At 42.1% G+C, this 27886-nt stretch overlaps 2 protein-coding genes and 1 pseudogene across 4 annotated transcripts in view; 1 reads left to right on the top strand and 2 right to left on the bottom strand.

The window, feature by feature from the left end:
* Positions 1-11713, bottom strand: part of nebl (nebulette) — a 105487-nt gene extending 93774 nt beyond the window's left edge. Inside the window, exons 1-2 of one of the 3 annotated variants that reach the window (XM_044176083.1) lie at positions 11377-11713; positions 7565-7659 (exon numbers count right to left, since the gene is read on the bottom strand). In XM_044176083.1, the coding sequence (XP_044032018.1) occupies positions 7565-7659; positions 11377-11445 (164 nt within the window). In that variant the 5' untranslated portion in view covers positions 11446-11713. The remainder of the gene's footprint in view (positions 1-7564; positions 7660-11376) is intronic. The other 2 variants (XM_044176084.1, XM_044176086.1) reach the window with 2 other exon arrangements.
* A 1188-nt stretch (positions 11714-12901) lies between these two features.
* Positions 12902-18520, bottom strand: LOC122866436 (annotated as a pseudogene).
* A 5489-nt stretch (positions 18521-24009) lies between these two features.
* Positions 24010-26565, top strand: LOC122866435 (NACHT, LRR and PYD domains-containing protein 1b allele 2-like). Its single transcript, XM_044176079.1, is given in 2 exon segments — positions 24010-26112; positions 26114-26565. Coding segments are annotated over 2 exon segments (1770 nt in total). The 5' UTR covers positions 24010-24768; the 3' UTR covers positions 26540-26565.
* Positions 26566-27886: the final 1321 nt, after the last annotated feature.

Here is a 27886-nt window from a genome sequence, read left to right as displayed (position 1 = left end):
AAGAGTTGTTATTTCCATAAGTCAACTTACAACAAGCTGTTCTCAATCTCATCCACACTTGTCACCATAGCTAGCTTCTTAATCCCGCGTACTAAACTGTGGATTGCTCTGTGATTGGTCGTTTCTTCCAGAAATGTTAGCCATAGTTGACTTCTCTCTCTCTTTTTTATGTCCAGATGTTTGTACCTTTGACTTTTTGTTGTTGTTCACCTTTTGTACTCATGATCCAACAAGGAGAATCTCATGTCCATCCATGTCTTTGGATTGGACTGGAGGTATGGCTACGTGGAACAAAACCCAGAGTCTCTGCCCCCTGCAACACCCATGCACCCACGTGCCAACCAGTATCAACGGGACTTTAAAGCGTCCTGTAGCTGCCACGCAATACAGACGCAATGCTAACACAACAAAAATCACAAAGCAGTGCAGTGGAGCTTTTTATAGATCTGAAAGGAGGTATTCCCTCTATGACTGATTCCTAAATTTAGGCTTGAAGAGGAGACACTAATCTTCCACCTGCTCCCTCTGTACAGTCAGTCACTCTGGCTAAAATGCCTTAAATGTAAATGACATAATATCCTACAGCTGCTGCAGGATCTGTTTCCCTTCCTGCTTTTCTACTGTCTCGCTGAAACAATGAAGACAGAAAGGAACAGAAAGGTTTCTCTCTCTGCTGCTGCTCTCTCTGTGCTACTGAAGAGCACAATAAGACAGGAGTAATCTGGGTTATGTGGGCAGCTGCGTTACATAACCACACAGTCCTTATCACAACAATCTGAGCTGCTATTAACATTCACACATGTAAAATCATGTTAACACATCAATTTACACACACACACAGATGGAAAGAGTGAAAGAAAGAGACCTCTTTGCAGCGTTACATAACCAGCTTTGATTATTACTAATTAGCAAAAAGGGTAACTTAATTAAACACAATTATCTCGCACAGGAAGACGCCTGCTACGAATGTCGTCTTTAGACCGTTTCTGTTTTGCTGCAAGCTGAATCTTTGCTGCTCTTTTTTTTTTTTTTATTTTAAACCACAAGCAAGAAGGATCACTGGACGCACGTCATTAGTTTGTATTCACTTCATTCACATGAAATAAGTGATTTATTACTGACATTAAAAGTCTCTTAAAAAGAGAACGTGTCAGAAAATAAAGATTTTGCAAATGTAGCTTTTGATATTTGTTTATTTCTCCTTTCAAATCAAAAGACACCATGGGAGGTGGGCAGTAATTTGAACAAACTAGATCCAGTTGTTGATCGAATGGATGCTAAAACCAACCAGGCTGACCTTCCGGGTCCGGAGGCTAATCCAGAAACCTTAAATAATTGATTTGCAGAAATTGAATGGCATCTCGGGATGAATGATCGGTAAATTTCATTAGGCTTCTTGAGTCTACCAATTCTGATTATTTCTTTTTATGCCATTTATTTTCTTGTGTGTTTTCCACGGTTGCTGTTGTTGTCTGCCTCTGTGGAACTGCACCAAAGCAATTTCTTATCAGAAATATTGATATAAGTCAATATAAGCATAAAGTAGACTAGCGACAGTTCTTGTAATACAAAAACAGAACTAATGACAACATTTTCAAAATATTTTCAAAAACAAAATGTGCATTTGTATGTGATAATTATTTTCATTATCAATTCCAATCTGCCAATAATTTTCTCGATTAATCCGAAAATTGTTAAAAACCTATTTAAAATCGTGGAATGTGAAAGGACTAAAACGATTAGTCGATTATCAAAGAGTTGCACATTCATTTTCTGTCGATCGACTAATCGATTAATTGACTAATCCTTTCAGCTCTAATTTGGAGACGCTACTTGCTAATGCTTTTACAGCCCTGTGTTTGAGCCAAACACCTGTCAGAAAAATTACATTTACATACATATAAAGCCTTGCAAAAGAAATATACTGTCATGTTGTGTGAGTTTTACATATGGTAACACATTTCAGCTTGATTTTTGACAACTCAAACAAAAATAGATACAGAAAATAGAAGTCCACAGAGGTCTCTCTCCACAGAGAACGGGAAAGACTTGGTTCACAGAGGGCAGTCATACACTACAGATTAAAACTCATGACCTGCCGTAAGAATCCACATATGTGTCTATATGTGTGTTTCCATTTGGTTTCTGCGTGTCGGGGCTTTAAAAAGATGCCTGTGAGACGTGACAGTCTGAGGTGTCCATCTGCACTTCAATATAACCTGTCAAAACTCTTTTTCTGGTTGTATTAGTCCTTTAACAAAGTCAGTTAGAGTGTGTTGAGTCTCGTGTGCTTCTGTAATCCTCGTCCCCACTTGTCCCCCTCCTTTTTCTCAGCCTCCCCTTTTTGAGCTGCAGAGGATCATAAGAAGCACGGGACCACGGTCTGAACTGAAACCTTCAGAGGTTTTGGCCCCCAAGTCTAAAAAGAAAGTGCTTTTTTTATTGTCCTACAGTCTTAACTGAAGGCATTATCCATGTTACCACTCATGTGTCCAAACACAGACAGTATCACACAATGAGTCCTCAAAGACATAAACCTAGAGTTTACAGTGCATGAAAATATCATAACCCAGGCTGTTGTAATGACTTAAACACGTCGTGAAGCTGCAGATAAACATCATCTGCTAGAAGGCTTCACTTCACTTCAACATCTAAAACTGAGCTCACAATGCCACCAGACGAGTTTCAGTGTGAACATCAAATATGGAAAATAGTACATTTTCTTCAGATGGAAGAAGAAACTGCGGTTATTATTCCTTTGTAAACTTAAGGAGGGATGAACACTCAGCATAAATTAGTGAACATATAAAAGTATATTTGGCCTCGCGTGCACCATAGTTATAAAGCTCTATGAGTGCAGCTCTGCAGCCTTCACATCCCTGAAGGTGAGGTGTCCCTGCTGGGTGTAGTAATTAAGGGACAGGACCCCACCCTAATGTGGAAAAATGATCACCCCTGGTTAAACCTCATTAGTTCAAGTGGAATGCAATGAAAAATACAGCAATATTGTTATTACTTACTGTAGTGAAAAAAACTGATGTTAGGAAACAAAACTAATATATTGACTTGTTGAGCAGAACTAGAAAAGCTTTTCATCTGTAATGAATCTGTTTTTGATTTTGACCACAACACTTAAACTACAAATGCAGATAGCACACCAATCTGCTCCATCACTGGACTTGCCATTACTTTGCATTCACTGGTCAGAAAAAGTGAGGTGCGGTCGAATTGTACGCTATCAGCGACGTGTAAAATCCCTTAGAGTGAGAGATTAAGTGCATTTCTATCCACCTGTTTCTTTGTTTGTTTCTTCAAAACGAAATAAGTGCAATGGAAACTTTAACATCTCTGAAGCTTCCAGCGAAGAGATGAAAACATGAGGTCTGTGCGGAGCGATGAGGAGACTGTGACCTTCCTCACTTTAATACATGAAACTAACAGAAATGTCATATTTTCATCACGTTTTCCTGGAGCTCTTTTAATTGCGTCATCTCGTCCTCTCCTTCTGCGACGGTTCACTGGCACCCGACTGGAGAACGAGCTCCACCAGATGTTTATCTTGATGTGCCCAACTCCCAATATTGGCATAACAATAATCAAACACGCATTTCTTTCACTGACTTTCTGGATATTCTGTAAAAATGTGCGCTACATTTGGATGTAAACTTGACTATTGTGAGAAAATCAAGACTTCTTGCTGTGTAAAATAAGTGCAGATCGGTGAATCAGATGGATGCCAAAAACAGAAACGGCCCCAAACAGGACTCAACATTGCCACTGAGCCAGGAGGCATATTTCTCTGTACTCTGTTTTAAGTGGCTGGTCTTAAATAGTTTGGGAAGAAACAGATTCCTGAGGTAAACATTTGCCCTTTACTCTGTTTCCCTCCATTCAAAATAACACAGATCAACAGCAGCGACTACAATAAGACCAGGAAGTGCAGATTCTACTAATTTTATGGATCAGGTCTGATGTTTTACAATCCAAAAACCTCAAGAACCAACTGAAGCAGCCACAGAGGAAATGAATAGAAAGCCAGAAACGGGGCAGGACTGAGGCCGTCACTTCAGTTGTTGTTGTTGTCATTGCTGTGTCGAGCGCAGCCACGGCTCAACAATGGAGACAGATCAGACGCATGACACAAAAAGCCAAGAAAAACAAAGCCGCCGGGCTTTTTCACAACACACACCAGTTCTATCGCACTAGAAACAACGAGCGTCAGAGGGAGCCGGAGCCTCGCAGAGACTCGCTTTAATTACAGGACGCTGGTTTGTACACTGAGCGCTACATGTAGCACCGAGGTACAAAAGCAAAACTCTCACTGATGAGTTAGAAATCCCTGCAGGACGTCTGCAGCTGTTTTCTGCACAGTAAACAAACCTGTCACACCGACTTCACATACAACTGTAATTTAACAAATGAGGAAACCGTAATCTGGCTTCATCTTCTCTGTCCACTTTGTTGTTTTCTACTTTTTCCCCATTAAAAAGACCTTTGTTGGAAATATCAGTTATTCTACGATTAATTCATTGAGTTTTACTCCATAAAATGCCACAGTTAATGACGAACGCCCATCCCAAGTAACCAGAGCAAAAAAGTATTTAAATGTATTGAAAGCAACTTTTTACATTTATGAACAGAAACCAACAAATATTCTGTGTTCTTACTTAAATGATGTTTTCTGGCTAACAAATAAGTGAACAAACAAATAAAAGATTATAGTTTTTGTGTGCACGAGATCCACATTGTGGACGCAGGTTAATAACTTGTGCCCACAGCATAAAAATTATATCTTTTGGGACTTGAAGGGCCTGCACGATCGCATGCTGAGTCACTTATAATGCGGAAGACATCAAACCTGAGACGTCTGACGGTCAAACTGTCAGTTTTGTTTTTGAAGCAGACGTGTTAAGTGGAATAAGTAACCCCGCAGGTCCTAACTGACCTGCTGTGACATTCTTCAGAGGGCAAACACACTCCGTCATAGTGCGTGGAAAGAAAAACACACTGAAGCCATTAGCTCCAGTGTTTGAGACAGCAAGGAGGGTTGGCCTGAATTAACCTGCACAGCTGAGAAAAACATCATGTGTTCGGCTACATTTTTTTTATATACACACACACACACACACACACACACACACACACACACACAAAATAAAAGTGACTCAAACTGCAGCATGTTTTAAAGGATATAAGATCAGTGTAAAGTGTAATCATACACTTTAACAACTTTTAGTAAATATGAATGTAGAGAAGTCTGAAAGTGGATTTTCAAAAAACAACACACCCGCAGCATGGAAACCATGGTGATGTTTCCCATCATGCATCTCTCCTCCTTCTGTATTTCCTGGTCAGTTTTTATTTTGGATACATTTCAGGAAGCATAACGCTGTTAGTACACACCAATCCACAGTAAAGATGTGCTGCTGCCGCGTGCAGAAAACCATAAAGTGAACTACAATAACCATGATTCACTGCACCTGTGACGAAACACACCTGACCTCCTTTTAAGTTGCTGAACGTTGTAACATCAGTAGTTGTTACTGAACTGAGAGATACCGGGCTCACCAAATGAAATGTCAACAACAAGTCATCAGTAACTATCACAACCTAAATAAACTGCAACCTGTGGGAAACACTGCTCCACACACACTCAGCAGCCTGCACTCTAAACACTAATATACACTCCAACAGGTGAGATGAGAGGCTTGTTGTCATAGTGAGGAAGAGATTATGAAACACAAGTTGCCGTTGGTTCACAAGATAAATAAGCAGCTGCAATAAATAAAAACATTGTGTGGTGTGTGTGCTACTGGTGAATGAGTAGACATGCTTGTGTCTGTCTGAGCGCGAAACGTCAAGGTTTTGGTTGCTTTTGTAGGCAAGCACATATTGGTCTTAACCCACTGACCCACAAACGCTCATCACAGCAGAATTTAAATGGAGTATTCAGCGCTGTTAGTTTACATAATGAGATGACCATAGAAAGGCAGGGCTTCTGACTGGATCGTGTAGTCGCGTACCCGACTTTGACACCAGAGAGTTCAACAGGTAACCACGACTACATCTTACCCTAACCTTAACCGAGTAGTTTTATGTAGTTGCCTAAATTTAACCAAACCTAAACCATAGAGGTGGCAGATCAGAAAACGCTGACGAACAGTGTTGTCCCGACGCCAGATGGCGGTTGATTTGAAAGGGAATTGCAAACACACAATTTTGTCACTTAGATGTAAGGATTTGTTCACTGCAACCCTTCCACTGCTCTCTTCTTGCGGCCTCTTGAATATACACATTTTAACTAAGACAAAGTTTCTGTGTTCTTGTCAAATGCAGATTTGCCTTTTGTGACGCATAAAACAAACCCGCAGGTTCAAGTTGCCCTCAAATAATCAACAATCAAACCTCATATAACAACTGTTTCTTGCTAAATTGTAAATCTTGTGGGTGAATTCATATTGACGACTTGAAGTCCTAAAACATTTCATGGCTGCGAGTGTGAATTCCAACATGCATGTTCTCCGACCGTGGCCCGATCAGGAAGTAAGTTCTGTTGTTTGCAGGAGGGCGAGAGGAAACGCCTTTTTAACCTCACAGGGTCAAAGGTCACTTTAACCCCTCTGCCATTAAGTCCACTGTTGAGAGTGTGTGTACCTGAATATATATGAGTGTGTTTGCGTCAGTGCTAGTTGTCTGACAGGAGGGTGAAGTGGACAAAGGGTGTTTCTGTTCTCTTAACTGCTGGCTGTGATTCAAAAGATCTTTGTAAGCGACACAACTACAAGAAACAACAAATTAACTATTAAATGACCCTCGAGTATTTATTATCTTTCTACATTTCTGCTGCATTAAACAGACATGTCTGTAGTGGAAAGTCAGAGAAAGGAGGAAAATTAGGGATTAAATAGTTAAAATTATAAGCTTCAACCCCCAGATCATCAACATTACAAGCAACCAACAGGTCAAAGGTCAAAGCCACAGCCTTCCCTTGCTGCAGCCGTATCATAGCAGCACAAAGTTTTCAGCACAAGCTATAATTTACTACCATCATCCATCAAACACAGGTCCAACTTTTGCCTCCTCTGAGGTTTTTAATCTCGCTGGTGTCTCTGAAGGTCTGACCACGCAAACTACGTTTTCTTTTGGGGAAATAAAGGGCAGTGTAGTGTATCACGGCGGACAGATAATAACAAGCAGAGCTTGTCAGCAGTAGTTCAGGGCTGTAAACAGAAACAGCAGTGGGGAGAGCGAAGCAGGGCTGGGCTCGCAACCAAAACCACCAAAAACAACCACCGACCAAAACCACCGCTGCTATAAAAAAACTGAAGGGTCGCCTCAGATATGAACAGCCTGCAGGCACAGATGCAGATAATAACACAGCAGCTACAGCCAAAGGATGGCGCTTATACTCTGAGACAGTTCATAAACAGAACATAATAACACTTTAATTCAAATGGTGTACATACAGCTTAAGCAAACAATAAGCTAATTGTAAGTACATTACAGATATTATAATGAGAGCATCATACAGTTTACAACGTGCAAAACATGGGGGGGGACTCACGCATTGCAGTAGGGTTTCTTGTCGTAGCCTTTGTAGTTCTTCATGTTCAGGGTCATCTTACAAACCTCGCAGTGGAAACATCCTTTATGCCAGTTCTGGAGACCACACACACACACACACACACACACACACACGTCAATATTGGATTTTATTAGTCAGTTTAGGCCTGAGACTCGCTCCTTATGTTTCTGAAAAAAAAAAATACTTTCAGACTTTTGACAAAAAACTAATTCTCATCTCAAGGTCCACTTACTCGGTGTTTCCGAAGCTTTCAGCCACATCTTGTGGCTTTCCTCAGCGGATGGAGTTTGCTCATTTGTCATGGAGATGGTAACTTGGTTGTTATCACGTGACCTAAATATGGGATTTTTGTAATAACACATGGTTGTGTATGGGAGCAGACGGTAACCCCCGTCTCTGGTGTCGGATGTGAACCGTCCGTCGATGACTCTGACCGCTGCCAGGTCGATTTGGTCTGGTGTTCACAGACATCTGAAGCGCTTGCTGCTTCACTGATGTAGTTTTCCCCACACTACCTGTCACCCGTCACATGTAACACGCCGCCGCGGTCTTCCTCTCAGGTGGGTCCTGTCTTTAAGGTGCATCAGCAGAGACGTTCAGGTAAGTCTGTGGTAAGTCGTGACTCCTTGTGACTTAAAAACTAGATGTTCAGGCATACGGGGAGCCCCACTGGGATGCTTTGATTTCTTAAATGACCCGCTGTCACATGACTGAAATTCCACATTTAGGTCACATGATAACAACTAAACCATCTCCATGACAACTAAACAAACCCATGTCCTGGAAAGGCCATGAGATGTGGCTGAAAGCTTCCGACACACCAGGTTATGAACCTTGAAGCTCTACTTTTAGTTTTGTGTCCTCCTCCGCTGCTCAGTGCCGCGATGTCTCTGCACTGCGCTGCTCACAAACCGCCTGTCAATCAAACAGCAGGGGCGGGACTGTCTTCCTGGGATTTTCTGTTGATGCGGTTTGACAGCTAGTGTTTATAGAGAAGCAAACGGAAATCTTTCACGAACTAAATATAAATACAGTCGGAGGCTGGATGAAAACTGACATTTGTTCGGATCAAAATGTGACAGAGCAAAACTGAAGTAAGCCAGTTGACTGCCAGTTCAGATCGCCCTCCATCTGTCCTGCATTAGGATTATTCAAATCCTTCGAGTGAATCAGCACCAAATTATGTGTTTGAGTTGTTAATGTGGTCATATGCCTTCTGTATTAATCCTGTGCTTAATGCAGTGAAAGAGCATGATGTATTAAAATGCAAACCCATAGAGAGGTGTTATGTTTTGAGATAGTTTATGTATTTTTAATGTTTGAAACACTGTATTGCTGCTATCTTGGCCAGGGCTCCCTTGGAAAAGAGATTTTGTAATCTGGTTAAATGAAGGTTTAATTAAAATAATAATAATAATAATTAGGTCATCACAGACATATTAGTATCGGCATATACTGTGTGTCTGCCAATAATACGTTTGTCACATTTTAAAAACAGTGTCGCCATCGCATAGTCTGTCCGCCAGAGCACGAACAAGTTTATTGTTCAATTATTATTGTCGCACTAAGTACAGTATCTTTATCACAAGTCTTTAATAACCACATGCAAGGGATCCTCGTCAAAACAAAGTTTATTGCAAACAAATGAATCCCTGCTGATAAATCGTTATCGGATTTTTTTAAACTTTCAAATATCGATACTGGTATTGGCCTTAAAAAAAAAAATAAAAATCGGTCGGGCTCTTCTTTAAAGTTTAGTAAATGTTTTTTAGTAAAAGTTTTAGCTCCTGACCTACAAATCCTCTGCGGTACGTTTGTAATGAACCTTTTTAAAATGCATACAGTTTGGATGTATTTTTCAGCCACTGGTTGGCAAACCCGCTTATAATGTCTGATTCATCATAGAAAACAAGATTACATACATTTTTGTATATATATTATCAGCACATGGCAATGCAGATAATGTGCTACTGACAAGCCAAGCAACTTTCAAGAGTGTGCTAATTGATTTTACTACGTAAAAAAAAAGGAAATCGGTGGATGCTAAAGAAATAAACTGTAATAAACCAAAGTAACACTGTTTACAAAATGGCTAACTGATGTAAAGTATACATGATATGCAGAAAAAGGGCTAAAATATGTAAAAACAGTGTTATGGTCCTTTCCACTATATCCACACCTTAGAGTGGCTCTAATCAAAGGCCTGCCACCCTAAAACTTGGAGAAATAAAACTTGTTAGCTTTTATTCTCACTTGAAATTTGGGTTTTATGTCTTTGCAGCTTAAAATGTAAAAGAAGTGGCACCTAGTCTTGCAAAAGGCCTGATTAAACGGGCTTCTGTAAGGGACCGCAGGGGACTCTGAAGTCACTTGGACGGCAAAATTATTTCTTTCTTTCGCCCTCACACTCTCGTTCTCACTTTCTCCGTATACTCCTTTGTTTCTTTGCCAGCCTCCTCCTCTCTAAATCACTGCCTCTCACTCCGTTTTAGCTCTTTTATACCCTTATTCTCTCTTCAAACAAGTCGTGTCAGCATTTACAACACAGGACGGAAGCTAAATTTGGTCCTTATTGGTTCCCACAGACTGGATCCTCCTGATTTCAGAGGCACTGAGAGATGAAGTTGGATATTTTTTGTTCACTTTCACAATCAACAAGCAGTATTTGCGAAATGGGAGGCTTTCATTATGAAAGCTGGGAGCTAACATCATGTGCAGTGCCTACATGCCGTCGTGTCATCTGATGCCTCATAGGACAGACAGTGAATGCATGAGACCGCTGAAGCTGAATTAATCATTTATCACCATTATGCAGCAGACGATGACAGAGGTGTTAACATGCAAACACAAAAATCAACACTTACTTTTGTATACCGGCATAAAAAGACAAAGATATTTATCAACACGGTCCTAAAATGTTCCTATTATATCCCTTATCTATAATATCATACAACTATTCTAACCACTTGTGCTATTTCAGTGGTGTGTTAATATTTATTTGATGATGGCACTGTAACAGTTTCATTTAGTAACTTCTACCATTGCTGTGATAGTCCTACAGTATTATATAAAAACAGATTTATAGTATATTTAACATACAACAAGATATGAGTTATATGAATGTTGGCATGACACTACAGGAAAGAAAATCCCCATTAAATGTGACAAAATCATCATAATTGTGTGTAAAATCATTGTAGGCCTCATTTAGGCTGATAAAGGAATATTAAAAGAGCATTTTATGAACTAAACTAATGAGATAAGATGCATAAATAAACTTACATCCACCTTAGGTCTCCACTATAACTAAATTAATCATGATTATAAGTTTATACATTGTCTGAGTGAGTATCAACTATATTCAGTTAATGGATTAGAGGACAGAAAGTCAATAGATGACGAGTTTGACATTTGATGATATTTTTCTGTTTTATGTAACTTAATCAATGATTAGCTATTTTGGTACCGTTGGTGTAACAAAGTAATGTCCTTATTTATTTTTCTTTTTTTTACATTTTAGAGACTATTGGAAGAAACAATTCATATTAAATGTCAGAGGAGAAATAGCCTACAACACCTGTGATAACACAAACCTTCACCAATCAATCAATCAATTAGTCAATCAATCAATCAATCAGCATCCGCTCCTGGCTTCTCAACTGTTTTTAACGGCTTTTTTTTTTTCTGGTCAACGCTTGCCTACTTCACGACTCCAGCTCGAGCTCGGATGTGCGCCGGTTTAACGGTTTCATCAGACACAGTGAGCAGGTGAATGCACCTGAGCGGCTCACCTTGTCCAGGCAGCTGACTTTCTCCGTCGGGTAGACGATCTTCCCACAGCGGGCACACTGGGGGTTCATCCTCCAAAACCTCCTCGGTGCTCTCCAACGGCTGAACTCCACTTGTTGTGCGGAGGTGTTAGTTAACGCAGTCCAGACCGAGAGTCCCAGAGGCCCCCGCTGAGCCGCTCCTCGACCTGCGACACCTCAAACTAAGTGAAAGAGCTGAAAACCCGTCAGAGAGACGGCGGCTCGGCGTCCGGTCTGAAGGCTGGATGCTGCTGCGCTGGGACCGATCACCGGCGACAAGCTAGCGGGAGTTAGCCAGGCGGAAACCGGAAGTTAGCAGGGAGAAAACCGGAAATGGCTGTATGTTCCCTTCAAAATAAATACAAATAAAATAGCTGCATTGATGAAGGATGCTGAGGTTGGAGCTGCCAGGCAGGAGGTCTAGAGGAAGACCAAAGAGGAGATTTATGGATGTAGTGAGAGAGGACATGAAGTTAATCGGTGCGAGTGAAGAGGATGCAGAGGACAGGGTTAGATGGAGGCACGTGATTCGCTGTGGCGACCCCTGAAAGGGAGCAGCCGAAAGGAAAAGAAGAAGATAATTGATTAATCAAATAGTCGATCGACAGTACATTAATTGGCAATTATTTTAATAAGTGCTTATTTATTTGAACATTCGCTTCTAGGTTCTCAAATGTAAGAATGTGCTGCCTTTACTTGTCTTAGATTCATTGTTTTTGGGTTGATGGTGGCATTAAAATAATATAATGAATGTGAAAATATAATGAAAATGATCGTAATAGCTAATAGTCACATCCCTAATAATAATAATAATAATAACAACAACAACAATAATGCTGCTTTAATAATAATAATAATAAAACTTTATTTATTGAGCACTTATCAAAACAAAGTACAAAGTGCTTCACAACAAGAAAAATAAAATAACACAGTGAATGACGAGATATAAAGAAATAAAATACAAGACTTTTACAAAACTAAATCTGATGGTTTTAACAAATGGTTAATAAATCATTTACTAATTCTTCATTGATCAATTATAAGCTATCAATATGACCAAAGTTCGGGTCGCTAGTAGAGCTGCGACTCATTTGCATTACCGTTATTTTTCTCAATTAATCGAGTAATTGTTTAGGCTGAAAAGGAGCCATAAAGTATTGAAAAAGTCCAAACAGTCCAAAAGCCAAAGACATTAAGTTTCCTATCATACAGTGCTGACAAAAGACAAAGAAAAGCATAAAATCCTCAAGTTTGAGAAGCTGGAACCATAAATGTTTGGCATTTTTGCTTGAAATATTACTTCAATGATTAGTCGATTATCATAATAAATTATAAATTTGGTCCTTATTGGTTTTTACTGACCGATCCTCCTGATTTTAGAGATATTGACGTTGGATACTGATATTTTTTATTCACTTGCACAATCAACAAACAGCATTTGCTACAGCTACAGTATAGAATAGTTGCAGATTAACTTTCTGTTGATTGATTAATCAATTAATCATCTCATCATTTCAGCTCTAGTAGCCAGGTTGTAAAAAAAAAAAAATCCAAAAATAATTTGATGATAGTGTTTATCTTTTATATTTTGTTAGACATGTTTGTCATTAATAAAGAAAAACAGTAATCAAGCCTGCAGTTAAACACGTTGCCATAAATAAATGGAGTTCGGACATTCTGCAGATCTTTTCCAGAGGGTAACGCACAACCTGGCAACCCAAAAGCTGTTCATATGAATCATATTGATCTATAAAGCATTAATAAATGATTTGCTAACCATTAATGAAGCCATTAATAAAAACGTATAGATGCTTTATACAGGGTGCCGTAGAAAGTGGTCCAGATATAACCTGAATAGTAACAAAGGTGAGGTTTTAAAAGCCTCAGTTGGTTGTTATCCTCAAATTCAAAGGCAGAGAATACACAGTTAAAAGCATATCTCCTTTGCTGTTGATATCCCCACGGATAAACCCTCAATCCAGCAGACTGTAAAGGTGCAACGCCTGTTAAAGGTTGGTAGTTTCATCCCTCACCAACAACAGGATCCCTTAAATTCACGTCACAGTAATAAATAACTGTGACTGCTTCCACTCCTCGCGCGCAGTAAGGACAGCCACAAACTGAAGCTGTAAAATGTTCATTATTTTTCAGTGTTTAGCTATATTTCTCCACCTGCCCTAGCTCCAGCAGGCCCGGGCCGTGGCCACGGCAGCGTGCGGAAATGTCAGATGTAAACGCTGGTTTCAACCTTGGCAAACATTTTAAAACATTTCAGGCAGACAGCAGACGTGTGCGAGATCAGGAAAACACCTTTAAAGATAAAACCTGCTGCTGGAAAACCAGTTGCAAATTACATTCCCCCTAACGTTTGAGAAAAGTCTTCAAGTCTCCATTTTATCCGACCGATACTGGACTTTTTAGACCAAACACAATATCAATATTTGAGAGTATTCGTATTGGAAACATGAATATTCAGTGATACAGCAACAATATACACAGTACAAAAACATGTTTTCCTTCATCTTTTCACCCAAAAACCTGAAACAATATAACCACTCAACACCTGAGAGTTAAACGATAGCAATATACCAAATTCTATTAATGAACACAAACAAATAACATTATTGATTAGAATCCCTTAAATTATTTTTATTTTTTTTTAAATAAAAAATTGGCCAACATATATGCTGATACCAGTATACCTGTGATTAGCTACAAAAACAAATATAGATTTTACTTTTTTTTTAAATTTTTATTGTGATGGCTCCTCCTAACGGGCTTATTTGTCAGTGTAGTATTTTAAACAGTCCAACCACTCACTCTGACCATTAACAAGCAAATGGCTCCCTCTGCTGGCTGAAGGTATACAGTCAACTAAAGACTATTATTTTGAGATACAGTAAGATCATTTACGGTACAATAAAATAAGACTTTATTTTTCCCCAGGAGGGAATTTACAGCCCTTAACTTAATACCAAGCCGTTTCACTTCAACCACATGATTAGATTAGAAACTCTTCAGCGGGAGTTACAGGATGATCAGTTTCTAACCACCAGGTCAACATGTTCTGCATCGCCTGTTCATTTATCTTCAGATCAAGTCGAGGTGTTCAGAGAGGAAGGGGTCCATCTCACAGAGACACTCAATCATCTCTGAACCAGCAGCTTCACCTTTCTTCCTCACTGTGTCGATAACAAAACAAGCTTTGTCTCTTTTGTGCTGCATCTCGTACGCTGCCTCCCTCTCAGAATCAGCCAGCACCGTTTTCTCATTCAGTTTGTCCAGCAGACTTTTGAGAACAGGTCCTGATATCCCATCGATGAAGCTGCTCCGTATGGCCGACAGCCTCTCATTTGGAGGGGGATTCAGAGCGCTCGGCCCACAGGACCTTCTTACTCCAGAGGACGAGAGACAAACTCGTCTTTCCCAGACACTGTGGGAGCTGTTGGTGTCTCTCAGAAACAGTTTAATATGCTTCATGATTTTGTCTAAACTCACCTGGAATGATGGGAAGTAGTTGTCGTAGTCGTCACAGTCAAATTCTGCTTCTGTTGGCTGAACTAGAACGGAGTCGTCTTCAGGACAAGTGGACAGTGTGTATTCCTGCTTTGGGTGCAGCTTACAGTGTGGGGATGTCTCTACGTAGAGCTCATCTCCAACTAACTTCTTCCTGGTGCGCAGCACATCCCGGAGCACGACGTTCCTCGGTAGCAGCAACACATTGAGGAGGGATGTGGGATCCGGATCAGCCGGGGGCCTGTAGAACAGCAGAACCAGCGCTGGGACCGGGTCGGGTGGTGAGTCTTCATCCTTGACATTACCGAAAGCAGAAAACCCCGTGATGTTTATAATAACATGAGTTTCTGTGATCTTACGAGGGCCGATGAACTCCATGCCCTCATCATTCACGTGAGCAACTGACAAGAATTCACATCCACCTGTGGAGCGGATCTCACAGTGTGGGAGATGAAGCTGACACACAGACTGCTGCAGACATTGGATGTCAAACAGGGGTCCTGCAGGCTGCTTGGGATGTTGGGCCAGTAGCCTCCTGTTCCAAGGGACGACCCTGTAGACCACGTCCCTGCTCCTCCATGTGGAACACCAGGCCTGTCACGCTGCACTGGTACAGGCCTGGGCAGGAGCACTGGAACCTGTAGGTTTCATCGTTTTCATCAGCAGCGATATCAGGCGTGAACTCCTCAAAGCTGCTTTTTAGCAGCATGGCAGGTAAGCTCTCTGCTCGTGTAAAGCTCTGGTTCTTTGCAGAGGTTATTTGACTCAGCGAGGGAACGCTGTGAGAACGAGGCAAACAGCTGGAGGCTCTTTTACTCCGACCGGGATCTGAGGAGGAGGTTTGGAGGTGAGAATAATGGGTTTGCTGGGTGTCTGTGACTGAGCAGTTCACAGCTGTAACAGGTGCCTCCATTTCCACCAGGACACCGTCACCTCCTGACTCGATGCCAGGCTGCACAGACAACAGCTCACATGCATCTTGTACTCTGTTTCCTTCAGTGCAGTCAGTGGAGTCCTGGAGGACTGCAGGCCTGCCTTGTGGACATGGAGGGCCAGCAACAGTGGGGGCTTTAGACTGGGAGCAGGTGGGTATACCGAAAGTAGAACTGTAATAATAATTATAATCTATGTCTTCTCTGTCTGAAAGATGTAAGGTCATGTCTGACAGTGACAAAGTAGAAAATAAATCACACTTTTCAGTGTTCCACATATCATATGACTCGTTAAAAAAAGTAGGGCTAGCCAGCCGAGGCCTCGGCACAGAGATAGCAGGAGCATACACAAGGGAAGAGGAAGAATTATCTCTGTGAATCCTGGACAAGGGTCTATAATACTTTTCGGAGGAAGGATGGTGAAGCAACACATTGTATACGTCATAGTCAGACTCAGCATTTGCATAAATATGGGAAGAGCGAGGATTATCTCTGTGACTCCTGGACTGGGGTCTATAATACTTTTCGGTGGAAGGAAGCCTAAGCGACGCATAGCTTTCCCCATAGTCAGGCTGAGGGCGAGGAGGAGCATTCACATGGGAAGAGGAAGAATTATCTCTGCAAATCCTGGACAGAGCCCTCCTGAGCCTTCTGGCTGCCCTGCTCATACACGATGCTTCTCTTTCTTTTCTTTCATGATCCACAGCTGACGCCATTTTGCTGCGTTCCTAAGTGTCACAGTCAGTCAGTGGAAGTGAACGAGCCACAGAAGGCTGGAGACGACTTCCTGGAAACTTCTGTGACTCACCTCTGTGTTCGTTTGGCTCTTCCCTTCCTGTGTTTTCTGTCTCGTTTTATCTTCTTCAGCCGCAGCCGAACTTCACTTTCCTTTTTTGATGTCTGACCGTTTTTCTTTTTATTATTTGACTCTGAGAGTTTTTCAATGTGTTTGAACTCTCCTCTGTTTGGCTCCTTTGAGGTTCTCCTGCTCCCGTACCCTGAAATAAGATTTAAAAAATGTAAATCTCCCACAAATATTTCGGTTCATTTATTCATCAAAATACAATTCTGTATATATATGTCCAACCCCAAATACTACAAATGATAACCTAGTTTACTTGTTTACGGTATGTTGCTGGTAAACAAAATAGAAAGTGAAAGAGAGACCTACTGACCTATCTATGAGGTTTAAATCAAATTGTGACTTTATAATCATAAATTAACTTGGATAAGAGAATCCAGGAGGAGACCTTTACTTTATCTTCTTCTATAAGAAGATATTGATATTTATTCATACCTCTATTACTGCTGTGCAATATCCTCCGTCTCATTATTAATAAGCGACACTTAACTTGACAGTTCATGCACTATTACTTTATACCGTATTATTATCATCAACCGGTAAAACCACTTTGTACTTCACACTTATTTTATACTTATACCCACTTGGTATAATTTATCTGACCTGTATTATAGTTTATTATATTTTTTGCTAAGTACTTCTATTCCTGTGCGCACTGACGTAAAGGCGAGCTGCTGTAACAAAAGGGTTTCCCCTCAGGGATCAATAAAGTATTTCTGATTCTGATTCTGATAATAAACACTGGTGGTAACCAAGTACTTTTACTCGAGTACTGCACTTAAGTACAATTTGAGGTACTTGTACTTTACATGAGTATTTCCCCTTTATGCCACTTTCTGCTTCTACATTTTGCACGTTTTACTTCACAATATGTATTTGATAACTTTAGTTACTAGTTGCTTTGCAGATTTAGATTATCAATACAAAATATAAATCAACTAATAAATAATATTTATATAATTAATATATAAGTAGCTCCACCTTTAGCTGCAACACTAAAGTGATGAACACATTAATGCATCAACAGTTATAATCCAGTAATATAATAAATATTATTCTGCATCGTAGATACTTTTGGTATCTTGATGCTGATACTTTGTGTCAGATTTGTTCCTTTTCAGCTCATTCAATTTGTATTTAAGTACAGTACTTGAGTAAATGTAGCCTTGTTAGTCACTTTCGACCACTATTGAACAGTATAAACTTCAAAGGTTATGAATGTTAACTAACACTGCACAGCGTTTTCCAGCTCAGCTTTTCGTTGTGTAATAAACCGAACTCCCAAAAAAAAATCTCACAAACACACGTCCAGTTATAAGTTTTAGTTATTAATTAAGACGTTAATACATCAGTTTTGTGTCTGACTTACCGGTGAGCTGCACAGGAAGAGTTCGAGCTTCAACCATTAACAGAAAAAGAAATCAAATGTTACAGATGGTCGGTCAACTTCTGGTTTTCAAACTTCTGCATCTGAGTTTTCTTCCTCCTCCGGTTCTGTTCAGTGTTCACAACAATGAAGCTCAACAGGCTGAACTTTAACAACAAGTTATTTTCATTCTTTCATCCCATAATTTAAGAAAGAAACAAAAAACCCTACAGCCTAATAATGACGTAATATTTCTGTTTCCTATAATTAAGGAAACTCCGTTTTCTACTTTATGTTACACACTGGTGCGACATTGATTTACACACATTGATTACCCTTCACTATCATGTTGCTACTGTATCCTTACGAGGACCCGTAGTTTCGCTGTGATATTTGCACAATCTCGGTTAAACTTTATAAATTGTAAATGAGTCTGTGTTTCCTGTCGTTAGGGCGCCCCCTACCGCAAATAGGTTACAATACAGCAGTGGTTCCCAACCTGTGGGCCGGGCCACTACAAGGTCCTAAGATGATTAACAGGAACAGAACGGAAGTAAAAAATAAGTAGAACTACACCATAAATCAACATCAGAAAGCTGGATCCTGGATCAAAGGTGAGGTACTGATCCATCAGTCTCCCTCCTTACAAATTTGCTCCAACACATTAACATCAGCGAGGTTTGATATTAGATAAGCTTTAAATGATTAGGCCTTGGAAACAGCCGCTGACTTAATAAACTCACCACATCCATTCAGTAGCTATAAATATATATACATACATATACATATATATATATATATATACACACACACACACACACACACACACACACCCATAAGCTAATGTTGTGTGGTGACAGGTGTGGTTAAACCATCAAACCCACACAGGTTGAGAAACAACTCAAAGAATAAAAGAATATAAAGTTCAAGAAGTATCCAATGGCAACTCAAACAGTAGTAAATGAAGTGCTCTTTGCTATATAAAAAGCACTTCATGCAGGAGGCCGGGTCCGACGGTCCTCCGGACCTAAGCCTCCATTGGCATCTTTGTCCCACAGCCCAAACAGGGCTTTCCATTTTCTCTGCACAACAAAATAAGGTGAATGCTTGCGAAACCGAACGGGGAAGTATGGACTTGGCACCATGTACCCAGAAGGCGACTTGAGGGGGGATGAGAGGGGGATGAGGGGGATGAGAGGGGATGAGAGGGGATGAGGGGGATGAGAGGGGATGAGAGGGGGCTGAGGGGGATGAGAGGGGGATGAGAGGGATGAGAGGGGGGATGAGGAGGGATGAGAGGGGATGAGAGGGGATGAGAGGGGATGAGGGGGGATGAGAGAGGATGAGAGGGGATGAGAGGGGATGAGGAGGGATGAGAGGGGATGAGAGGGGATGAGGGGGGATGAGAGGGGATGAGAGGGGGATGAGGGGGATGAGAGGGGATGAAAGGGGGACGAGGGGATGAGAGGGGATGAGGGGGGTGAGTGGGGATGAGAGGGGATGAGAGGGGATGAGGGGGGATGCCATCCCCCTTGTTAACCTGCTGAAAAGCTGCTGATCTCAGAACATATGAGACATACTGGCTTGGGAAGATTGGACATGTAAGAGTCCATTCTGGATTAAAAGTTTCCGCTGTCTACTTTTCTGTTTTTAGAGCACGCCGTGTGAAATGATTTCTCCGACTCATCTCTGCTCTCCCTGTGTGTGTGTCTCTCACTCGCTGACTCGCTGGAAAAGCTGCTCCGGTGAAAATAGAAACGCTCCGTCACAACTGAATAATCCTCAACAATTCATCTTTATTCTCCACAGCAGACAATCGAGGACAATCAGTGACTTCACAGACGTTTCAAAAAAGACGAAGGTGTATGGTGATATATCGATCACATGACAGATCAATGTGTTTTGTATAAAGAAAGGTTCTTAGTTTTTAAGATTCATTGCATTGTCTGCAGCTGATGTGCTAATCCAACAGGCCGGAAGGACTGCTCATTTATACAACACTGAAATAATGACACGTCGCCATGAGGAGCAGCTTAACAATTATGTAGTTATTAAGTTCACATTCTTATTATTATAGTTGTTGTTATACATGGTTAACAACTATTATGCTCATTTGCATAATTGTGTTTTAAAATCCAAAATAACTTCATACTTTAAAAAGGATTTCCATTTTCTGTTCTCTGCTTTATTTTTGTTTTATTTTAACACACAGGTTGGGATGTATTTTTCGATGTATGCTGCACATCAGCAGGCAGAGTCTGACAGGATCTGTGTGGTGGAATAAGCAGAAACCAGTAGACACTGGCTTTACAACACACAGTGTTTTACTGGTAGGCTAAATGTAACATTTAGAGAGAGAGGGAGCTCTTGCAGCAGTAAAGAAATACGTTTGGTTTATTTGACAGAATCCATGCACCAATTTCAAACAAACATAATATGAAAACATATAAATCTCTGGTTTACATGCTGCAAATTAAGAAAGCAGGTAAGAAAAATTAAATGTATATCACTCTAATAAACCATGTCAACATATTGAATCATTTCACTTATTTATAGGTCTGATACATGCAGCCATTCTTTCTGCTGGTTTTTTTAAACACTGTCTGCATTAGCGCTTCCACTTGATGTGAATCTGAAGCTCTGTTCCCATGAACAACACACATATGGCCACTCCTTTCCGACTCTGTTCTTGAGATTAGGCTGGCAGGAATGCACACAGTCACATGGCTGGCATCTTTATCCCATAGCCCAAACAACTGTGGCCCACTGGGCGTGATGTTATCTCTGCACATCAAAATAGGGTGAATGCTCGTGAAACCGAAAGGAGAGATATGTGGTGCTGAGCCTATAGAGTCAACACAGAAATGTGCCGGTTACCACGAACAACCCTGATGGAGATTTATCCGCGCTGAAGTCCGCCAGCATCCTCCGACCAGGTCCGATTCCACGAGGAACTACGGCTGTCCAAGAGACCGGCACAGACAGCACAGAGACCCAGAGAGTCTGGACTCTTGGTTTTACTTGGTAGGCTGGACACCACTGATATCAACACACACACGCACGCACACACACACACACACACACACACACACACACACACACACACACACACACATATGGGCTAAACCATTCACAACTCAATGCCAAGATACACACACACAGCCAAATCAAGGAATCAAACAAGATGACTTTCCGGATTTCTTGAAAAAGATGCCTGTAAAGTTTTGTATTTGGTGATATATCGACAGAACTGTGCTGTGATCATGGCAAGATAAGCGGGTGGACTTGTGCTGAAGCTCTCTGTGTGTTCACTCTCCAACTTAGAAACTGTAACCTGTAGGCTACACAAACAGAAATGTAAAAACAATGCTCTGGTTTTATGGATAATTATATGCTGTAGTCTTTTCTTCACAGTGAGGTCGATAGATTTGGCAGATTTAGCTGGTTCACATCTGAATAGATTCTTCTTATGTTTATGTCACCTATTTATATTTTAACATCGATGGAATTAGACTTGTGAAACAGAAGCTTGAAGACTGCCAGGAGTCATGTTGTGGTAAATGAATGAGCAGAGACTTGATTTCTCGCCTCCCTGAGACGCAGTTAGTTATCTCACAGGCAGAAAATCCGTGTATAACTGGCTGGAAAGTTTAGAATATTTAGAATATAAAAAGGTTAAAGAGATTGTCTGCAGCTGATGTGTTGATCCAGCCGTAACACAGCTAAGAAGTTCTGCCAATTCATGTAATACTGAAAAAATGACTGTGAACTGACACATTGCTATGAGACGCATCTTACAGTTAGGTAAAGTCTTTTCCTCAGTTCTTTCAGCATGTCGGAAGTGCCCTTCTTCTTCTTAGGTTTGAACCCTATTGACTTTCTTCCGTTTATTAGACTATTATTTTTCGTCTTCGGCATATGAGCGGAATCGGCCAGATAGTGGCGCTGTAATTTAAGTTAATAAATGCAAATTTGGGGAGGCCACGCCCCTCACATAGTGACTCCGAGTGACTTGACATTTGATACACATATCCAGCTCAATCTGCTCTACAAAAAAGCCTCTGGGACCATGACAGTCCGCCATGATGGATTTTTTGCTAATTTGCATAATATGAAAAATAGTAATATGACATATACTTTTTGGATTTTGACTTCATCAATTTCACTTCATTCATTCAGCTGCCGTCAATCAAAAAAGTTTGCAAAGGGCTGTCTTAGCAGAAAATTGTCCATAACTCAGTCATCATAAATCATAGTAGATGTCATGTCTGCAGTAGTTGGGAATAGGCGTGCCAAAGCATTTTAAACCTGACCCACAGTTGGTGCCACAAATGCCAAATCTCAAAACCTGGTGGACAGAATTTCACCAAATTTGGTATACATGCTCTGGGGACAAGTATTAACCAAAAAGGTTCATACTGATTGGTGCTCGTGGGCATGGTCTATGTATCATTATGCTGTTATCATTATCTTATGCTGTTGCTCAGTTAGCTGTGAGCTGGAATGAGCTAGAGACATGAAAGTTGGCACCATAACGGGAAATGATGCGCAATTGCTTCCCAAGAAATATGATCCAGATTGGCCTGATGGTGACGCTGTAATTTACAGCCAAAAAAGTGAAAACTTCAGCTCCCAACACCGTGAGTGACTCGAAGTTTGACACACATCTACTACTCAGTTCTCTCTACAGAAAAAGCCTCTTGGATTTGCTCATTTGCATAATCTGAAAAACAGTAATATAACAACTCCTTTTTGGATTTCGACTTCATCAACACCAAATTTGGTAAATGTGTGACTGACGTACGCAATTCTATTTTACAGTAAAGAAGGAAGATCAGTCCAAGAAAATGGCCGCCATCAATGAAAACATTTTGCCAAGGGCGGGGCTTAACTGGAAATTGGCCATAACTCAGGTTGTCTTAGAGCAATGCTGATTAAACGCAGTGGAGACATCCTCCATGTACTGAACGTACACACCACGTTTCATTCACACCCAATAGAGCAGGGGGAAATAGCAGAACTTTGAGTGAGCAATTACTGAAATGCTGCATAAATTGTAATGATGAAACAAGTGTGATTGCTCTCACTCTCTGTAGTTTCTTTAAACAGAATGAAGCTAGATAGAAATGACTTGGCTCAGCTTTGTGAAGCCTGGAACCCGCTCCTTCCCTTCTCTGAGTGCGAAAAGGTTTCAACCCTGAATTGCCTCTTGCGGCTATATTTATTATTATTATTACTATTATTATTGTTACTGTAATATGCAGTATGCACCAATGTTCAATTGTGTTATAAAATCTAAAACAACTTTATATTTTAAAAAGGATTTTAATTTTCCATTCTCTGCTTTATTTTAGGATCTGGGACCAGGTGATAAACACAGTAGCCAACATGAAGAAGCTGTTTTAAAAGATTTGCATTTGAGATAGAGTTGAAAAAAGAAAAGATGGAACAAAGAAAGGAAACAACTCCCTCTCCGCTCTCTGCTGGGTATGACGCAGGCAGTTGTAAGAAGACAGGTGACGCACCACAGGCAGAGAAAGAAGAGTTTAATGAACATCTAGGAAGTGAAACTTCCATCTCAGAAAAACAGATGACTGCAGATGAGAAGATTTCAGAGCAGGGTGTTCAGGATAAGCTGCCAAACAAATGTGTCCGCAGGTCTCGAAAGTCTTCCTCCGCTTCTCCCTATTCCCTCTGGAGTCGTCCTGATTATGATAGGTGGTATAAATCTAGGATACGTCCTGTCCCACCGAGTGTTTCTGCTCCCTCCCGACGACAAAACAAACGCATCAGCTCAATCAAGTCTTTATTTAATCAACATGAACAATCACTTGAACCATCAGGCCTCTCTTACAAACGGTTACTCGACAGCCCTGTCTGCAACAACCTGTCTGAGGTTGGGGAGAAACAAGATCAGGTTTTAGCCACAGCAACAGTCCATCATGACCCAGACATAGTACATTCTGTTATGTCTGCCCCTCTTTCTTGGATAGTGAATGACTCCCCACCTTATTTGATTCTTTCTGATTCTGATTCAGATTATTATAATCCTCCATGTAAAAAGTTACAAACTACAGTGCCACGAAGCATGGCCATTATTCCTTCTGTCGGTGGCCCTCCATGTCCAGAAAGCAGCACTGAGGTTCTCCAAGGATACAGCACTGGAGAAAAACAGAAAGAACAAGCATTTCCCAGCAAATGTACTCAACCAGAAACTCTGTTTAATTCAGCCCCATTCTCCTCTGAAATAGTCCATCTATATCCAGAAGATAGCCCTGTTGTTGGTCAGGGCTTTACTTACATCACTCGAGAAAGCCTAAAAAAAAGGTGCATGTGCATTTCCGGTGCAGTCAGAAAGTGAGCCTGGAGGTGACCATAGTGCTGTAGAAGAAACAGGGCCACCTGTTACTGAAGAGCAGGACTCAAATGAAACCTTTCTGCCTGTCGATTTTCACACCACTGACTTTGATTATAACACTTATGAAGCTCTGTCCGGGCATTTCATACGTACAATCAAACATTCTCCCTCGTCCCCCGTCTACACTAATATTCATCCTCAGCCCCTCAATTTGGTTCCCCCTACTCCTATTAATTATAAACCCCGGAAGAGAAACTCCAGAGGCCACAGCTGCAGAAGTAAGAAAAAACATAAGAAAGATTCCTTTAATATTGCTTCTGCCATCGACTCCCCTGACTACATGTTAGATCAACCTTCACCTGGTACAATCACAGAAACAGGAATGATAAAAAATCACCCCTCTGCGGCAGATGCTACGCCAGGAGACAATCAGGATAATACCAAGGAAATGGAGCCACGTGCAACTGCTGGTCCCTCCACCCTTCAACTCTCCACCAACGATGATTCAGACTCTGCTGCATTCTATGACAGAGAAAGGGATGAAGCGTCTGGTAGCATAGATTGTGCATTATTTTTCTACGGTGACTTAAAAAATTATTTTATATCAGACAATAGCTTACAGTTTCCAAACAGAACAGACACAGATTGTGTTTACCCCAGATTTAACTCCAGTTATGTCTGCACTGAAGGAAGCAGAGTACAAGATGCATGTGAGCTGTTGTCTGTGCAGCCTGGCATCGAGTCAGGAGGTGACGGTGTCCTGGTGGAAATGGAGGCACCTGTTACAGCTGTGAACTGCTCAGTCACAGACACCCAGCAAACCCATTCTCACCTCCAAACCTCCTCCTCAGATCCCGGTCGGAGTAAAAGAGCCTCCAGCTGTTTGCCTCGTTCTCACAGCGTTCCCTCGCTGAGTCAAATAACCTCTGCAAAGAACCAGAGCTTTACACGAGCAGAGAGCTTACCTGCCATGCTGCTAAAAAGCAGCTTTGAGGAGTTCACGCCTGATATCGCTGCTGATGAAAACGATGAAACCTACAGGTTCCAGTGCTCCTGCCCAGGCCTGTACCAGTGCAGCGTGACAGGCCTGGTGTTCCACATGGAGGGAGCAGGGGACGTGGTCTACAGGGTCGTCCCTTGGAACAGGAGGCTACTGGCCCAACATCACAAGCAGCCTGCAGGACCCCTGTTTGACATCCAATGTCTGCAGCAGTCTGTGTGTCAGCTTCATCTCCCACACTGTGAGATCCGCTCCACAGGTGGATGTGAATTCTTGTCAGTTGCTCACGTGAATGATGAGGGCATGGAGTTCATCGGCCCTCGTAAGATCACAGAAACTCATGTTATTATAAACATCACGGGGTTTTCTGGTTTCGGTAATGTCAAGGATGAAGACTCACCGCCCGACCCGGTCCGAGCGCTGGTTCTGCTGTTCTACAGGCCCCCGGCTGATCCGGATCCCACATCCCTCCTCAATGTGTTGCTGCTACCGAGGAACGTCGTGCTCCGGGATGTGCTGCGCACCAGGAAGAAATTAGTTGGAGATGAGCTCTACGTAGAGACATCCCCACACTGTAAGCTGCACCCAAAGCAGGAATACACACTGTCCACTTGTCCTGAAGACGACTCCGTTCTAGTTCAGCCAACAGAAGCAGAATTTGACTGTGACGACTACGACAACTACCTACCTCCCATCATTCCAGGTGAGTTTAGACAAAATCATGAAACATATTAAACTGTTTCTGAGAGACACCAACAGCTCCCACAGCGTCTGGGAAAGACGAGTTTGTCTCTCGTCCTCTGGAGTAAGAAGGTCCTGTGGGCCGAGCGCTCTGAATCTCCCTCCAAATGAGAGGCTGTCGGCCATACGGAGCAGCTTCATCGATGGGATATCAGGACCTGTTCTCAAAAGTCTGCTGGACAAACTGAATGAGAAAACGGTGCTGGCTGATTCTGAGAGGGAGGCAGCGGACGAGATGCAGCACAATAGAGACAAAGCTCGTTTTGTTATCGACACGGTGAGGAAGAAAGGTGAAGCTGCTGGTTCAGAGATGATTGAGTGTCTCTGTGAGATGGACCCCTTCCTCTGTGAACACCTCGACTTGATCTGAAGATAAATGAACAGGCGATGCAGACAGTTTCAGAATCAGAAATACTTTATTGATCCCCGAGGGGAACCTCTTTTGTTACAGCAGCTCACTGTCACGTCAGTGCACACAGGAACAGAAGCACTAAGCAAAAAAATATAATACACTATAATACAGGTCAGAAAAATTAAGTACCAAGTGGATTTACCGGTTTTTGATAAGTATGTACGGTATAATAAAACAATGTAATAATATAAGTAATAGTGCAATAGTTTGAGTGTATATTGCCCAGCAGGTGAGTTAAATTGTGTTTCCTGTTGAGTTAAATTGTGTTTCCTGTTGATGATGCAGTGTGAACTCGTTCATGCGCTTCGGGGGAATCTCCCTGATTTGTTTGTACAGGATGAACACGATGTTACGGACAGATCAACCGGAGACAATAGTAAGGAGACTGGGTTTATTTCTACACAGAGAAAACACAAGATGGTGTTGACACTGTCCTAATCTCACAGTAGCTGAAAGTGTGTGGGCTCGGGGCTACCACTCAGGAGACCGGAAGGACGCCGGAGCCCGGTGACACACAGGAGCCGGAGGTTAGAGCGACACACTCAGGAGACTGGAGATAGACGGGAGCCAGGAGCTGGAGCAACACACTCAGGAGACTGGAGACAGACGGGAGCCGGGGTTCGGGGTTCAAGTCGAGGTATACTCGATGAAGCGTAGTGGGTGAGTCCGTGAAGTTTTACTTAGGAAGACTGCGAAGCACTGTCCTTCGTAAGAACGAGACCGGACAATGACTGAAGTGAGGAGCTGTGTATATATAGGGAGTAGATGGGCTGATTAAGTGCAGGTGTGCTATGGGTGACAGGTGCTGGGAATCAATAATCAGGTGAGGGAGTGCAGAGTGAAGGGGAGCCTGAAGTGCGAAGTGACGGGGAGCCTGGCGTGTCTGTGACAGTACCCCCCTCTCCACGGCCAGCTCCCGAGGGCCGAAAAGACCCCCCCCTTTCCCCCGACACTGCGGCCTGTCCCTAGGGGCCAAGCCGATCCGGGGAGCTGATCGGAGTCCGGTGTGTCGGGTGGTCGACCTGGAGCCTGGAGAAGGGTTGAGCTGGTCACACAGGGCGGTCGACCGGGAGCTTGAGCCGAGCTGGAGACAGACGCGACCTCGGGCGGACGACCGGGAACTTGGAGACGGCGGGAGGCCGTCGCGGACTCGGGAGGACGACCGGGAGCTTGGAGACGGCGGGAGGCCGTCGCGGACTCGGGAGGACGACCGGGAGCTTGGAGACGGCGGGAGGCCGTCGCGGACTCGGGAGGACGACCGGGAGCTTGGAGACAGCGGGAGGCCGGAACGGAGACTGGAGAGGA

Source organism: Siniperca chuatsi, linkage group LG19 (assembly GCF_020085105.1).
Source record: "Siniperca chuatsi isolate FFG_IHB_CAS linkage group LG19, ASM2008510v1, whole genome shotgun sequence".
Lineage (NCBI taxonomy): Eukaryota > Metazoa > Chordata > Actinopteri > Centrarchiformes > Sinipercidae > Siniperca > Siniperca chuatsi.
Note: the sequence above shows the minus strand (reverse complement) of the source record. Positions and strands in the feature narration are given on the sequence as shown.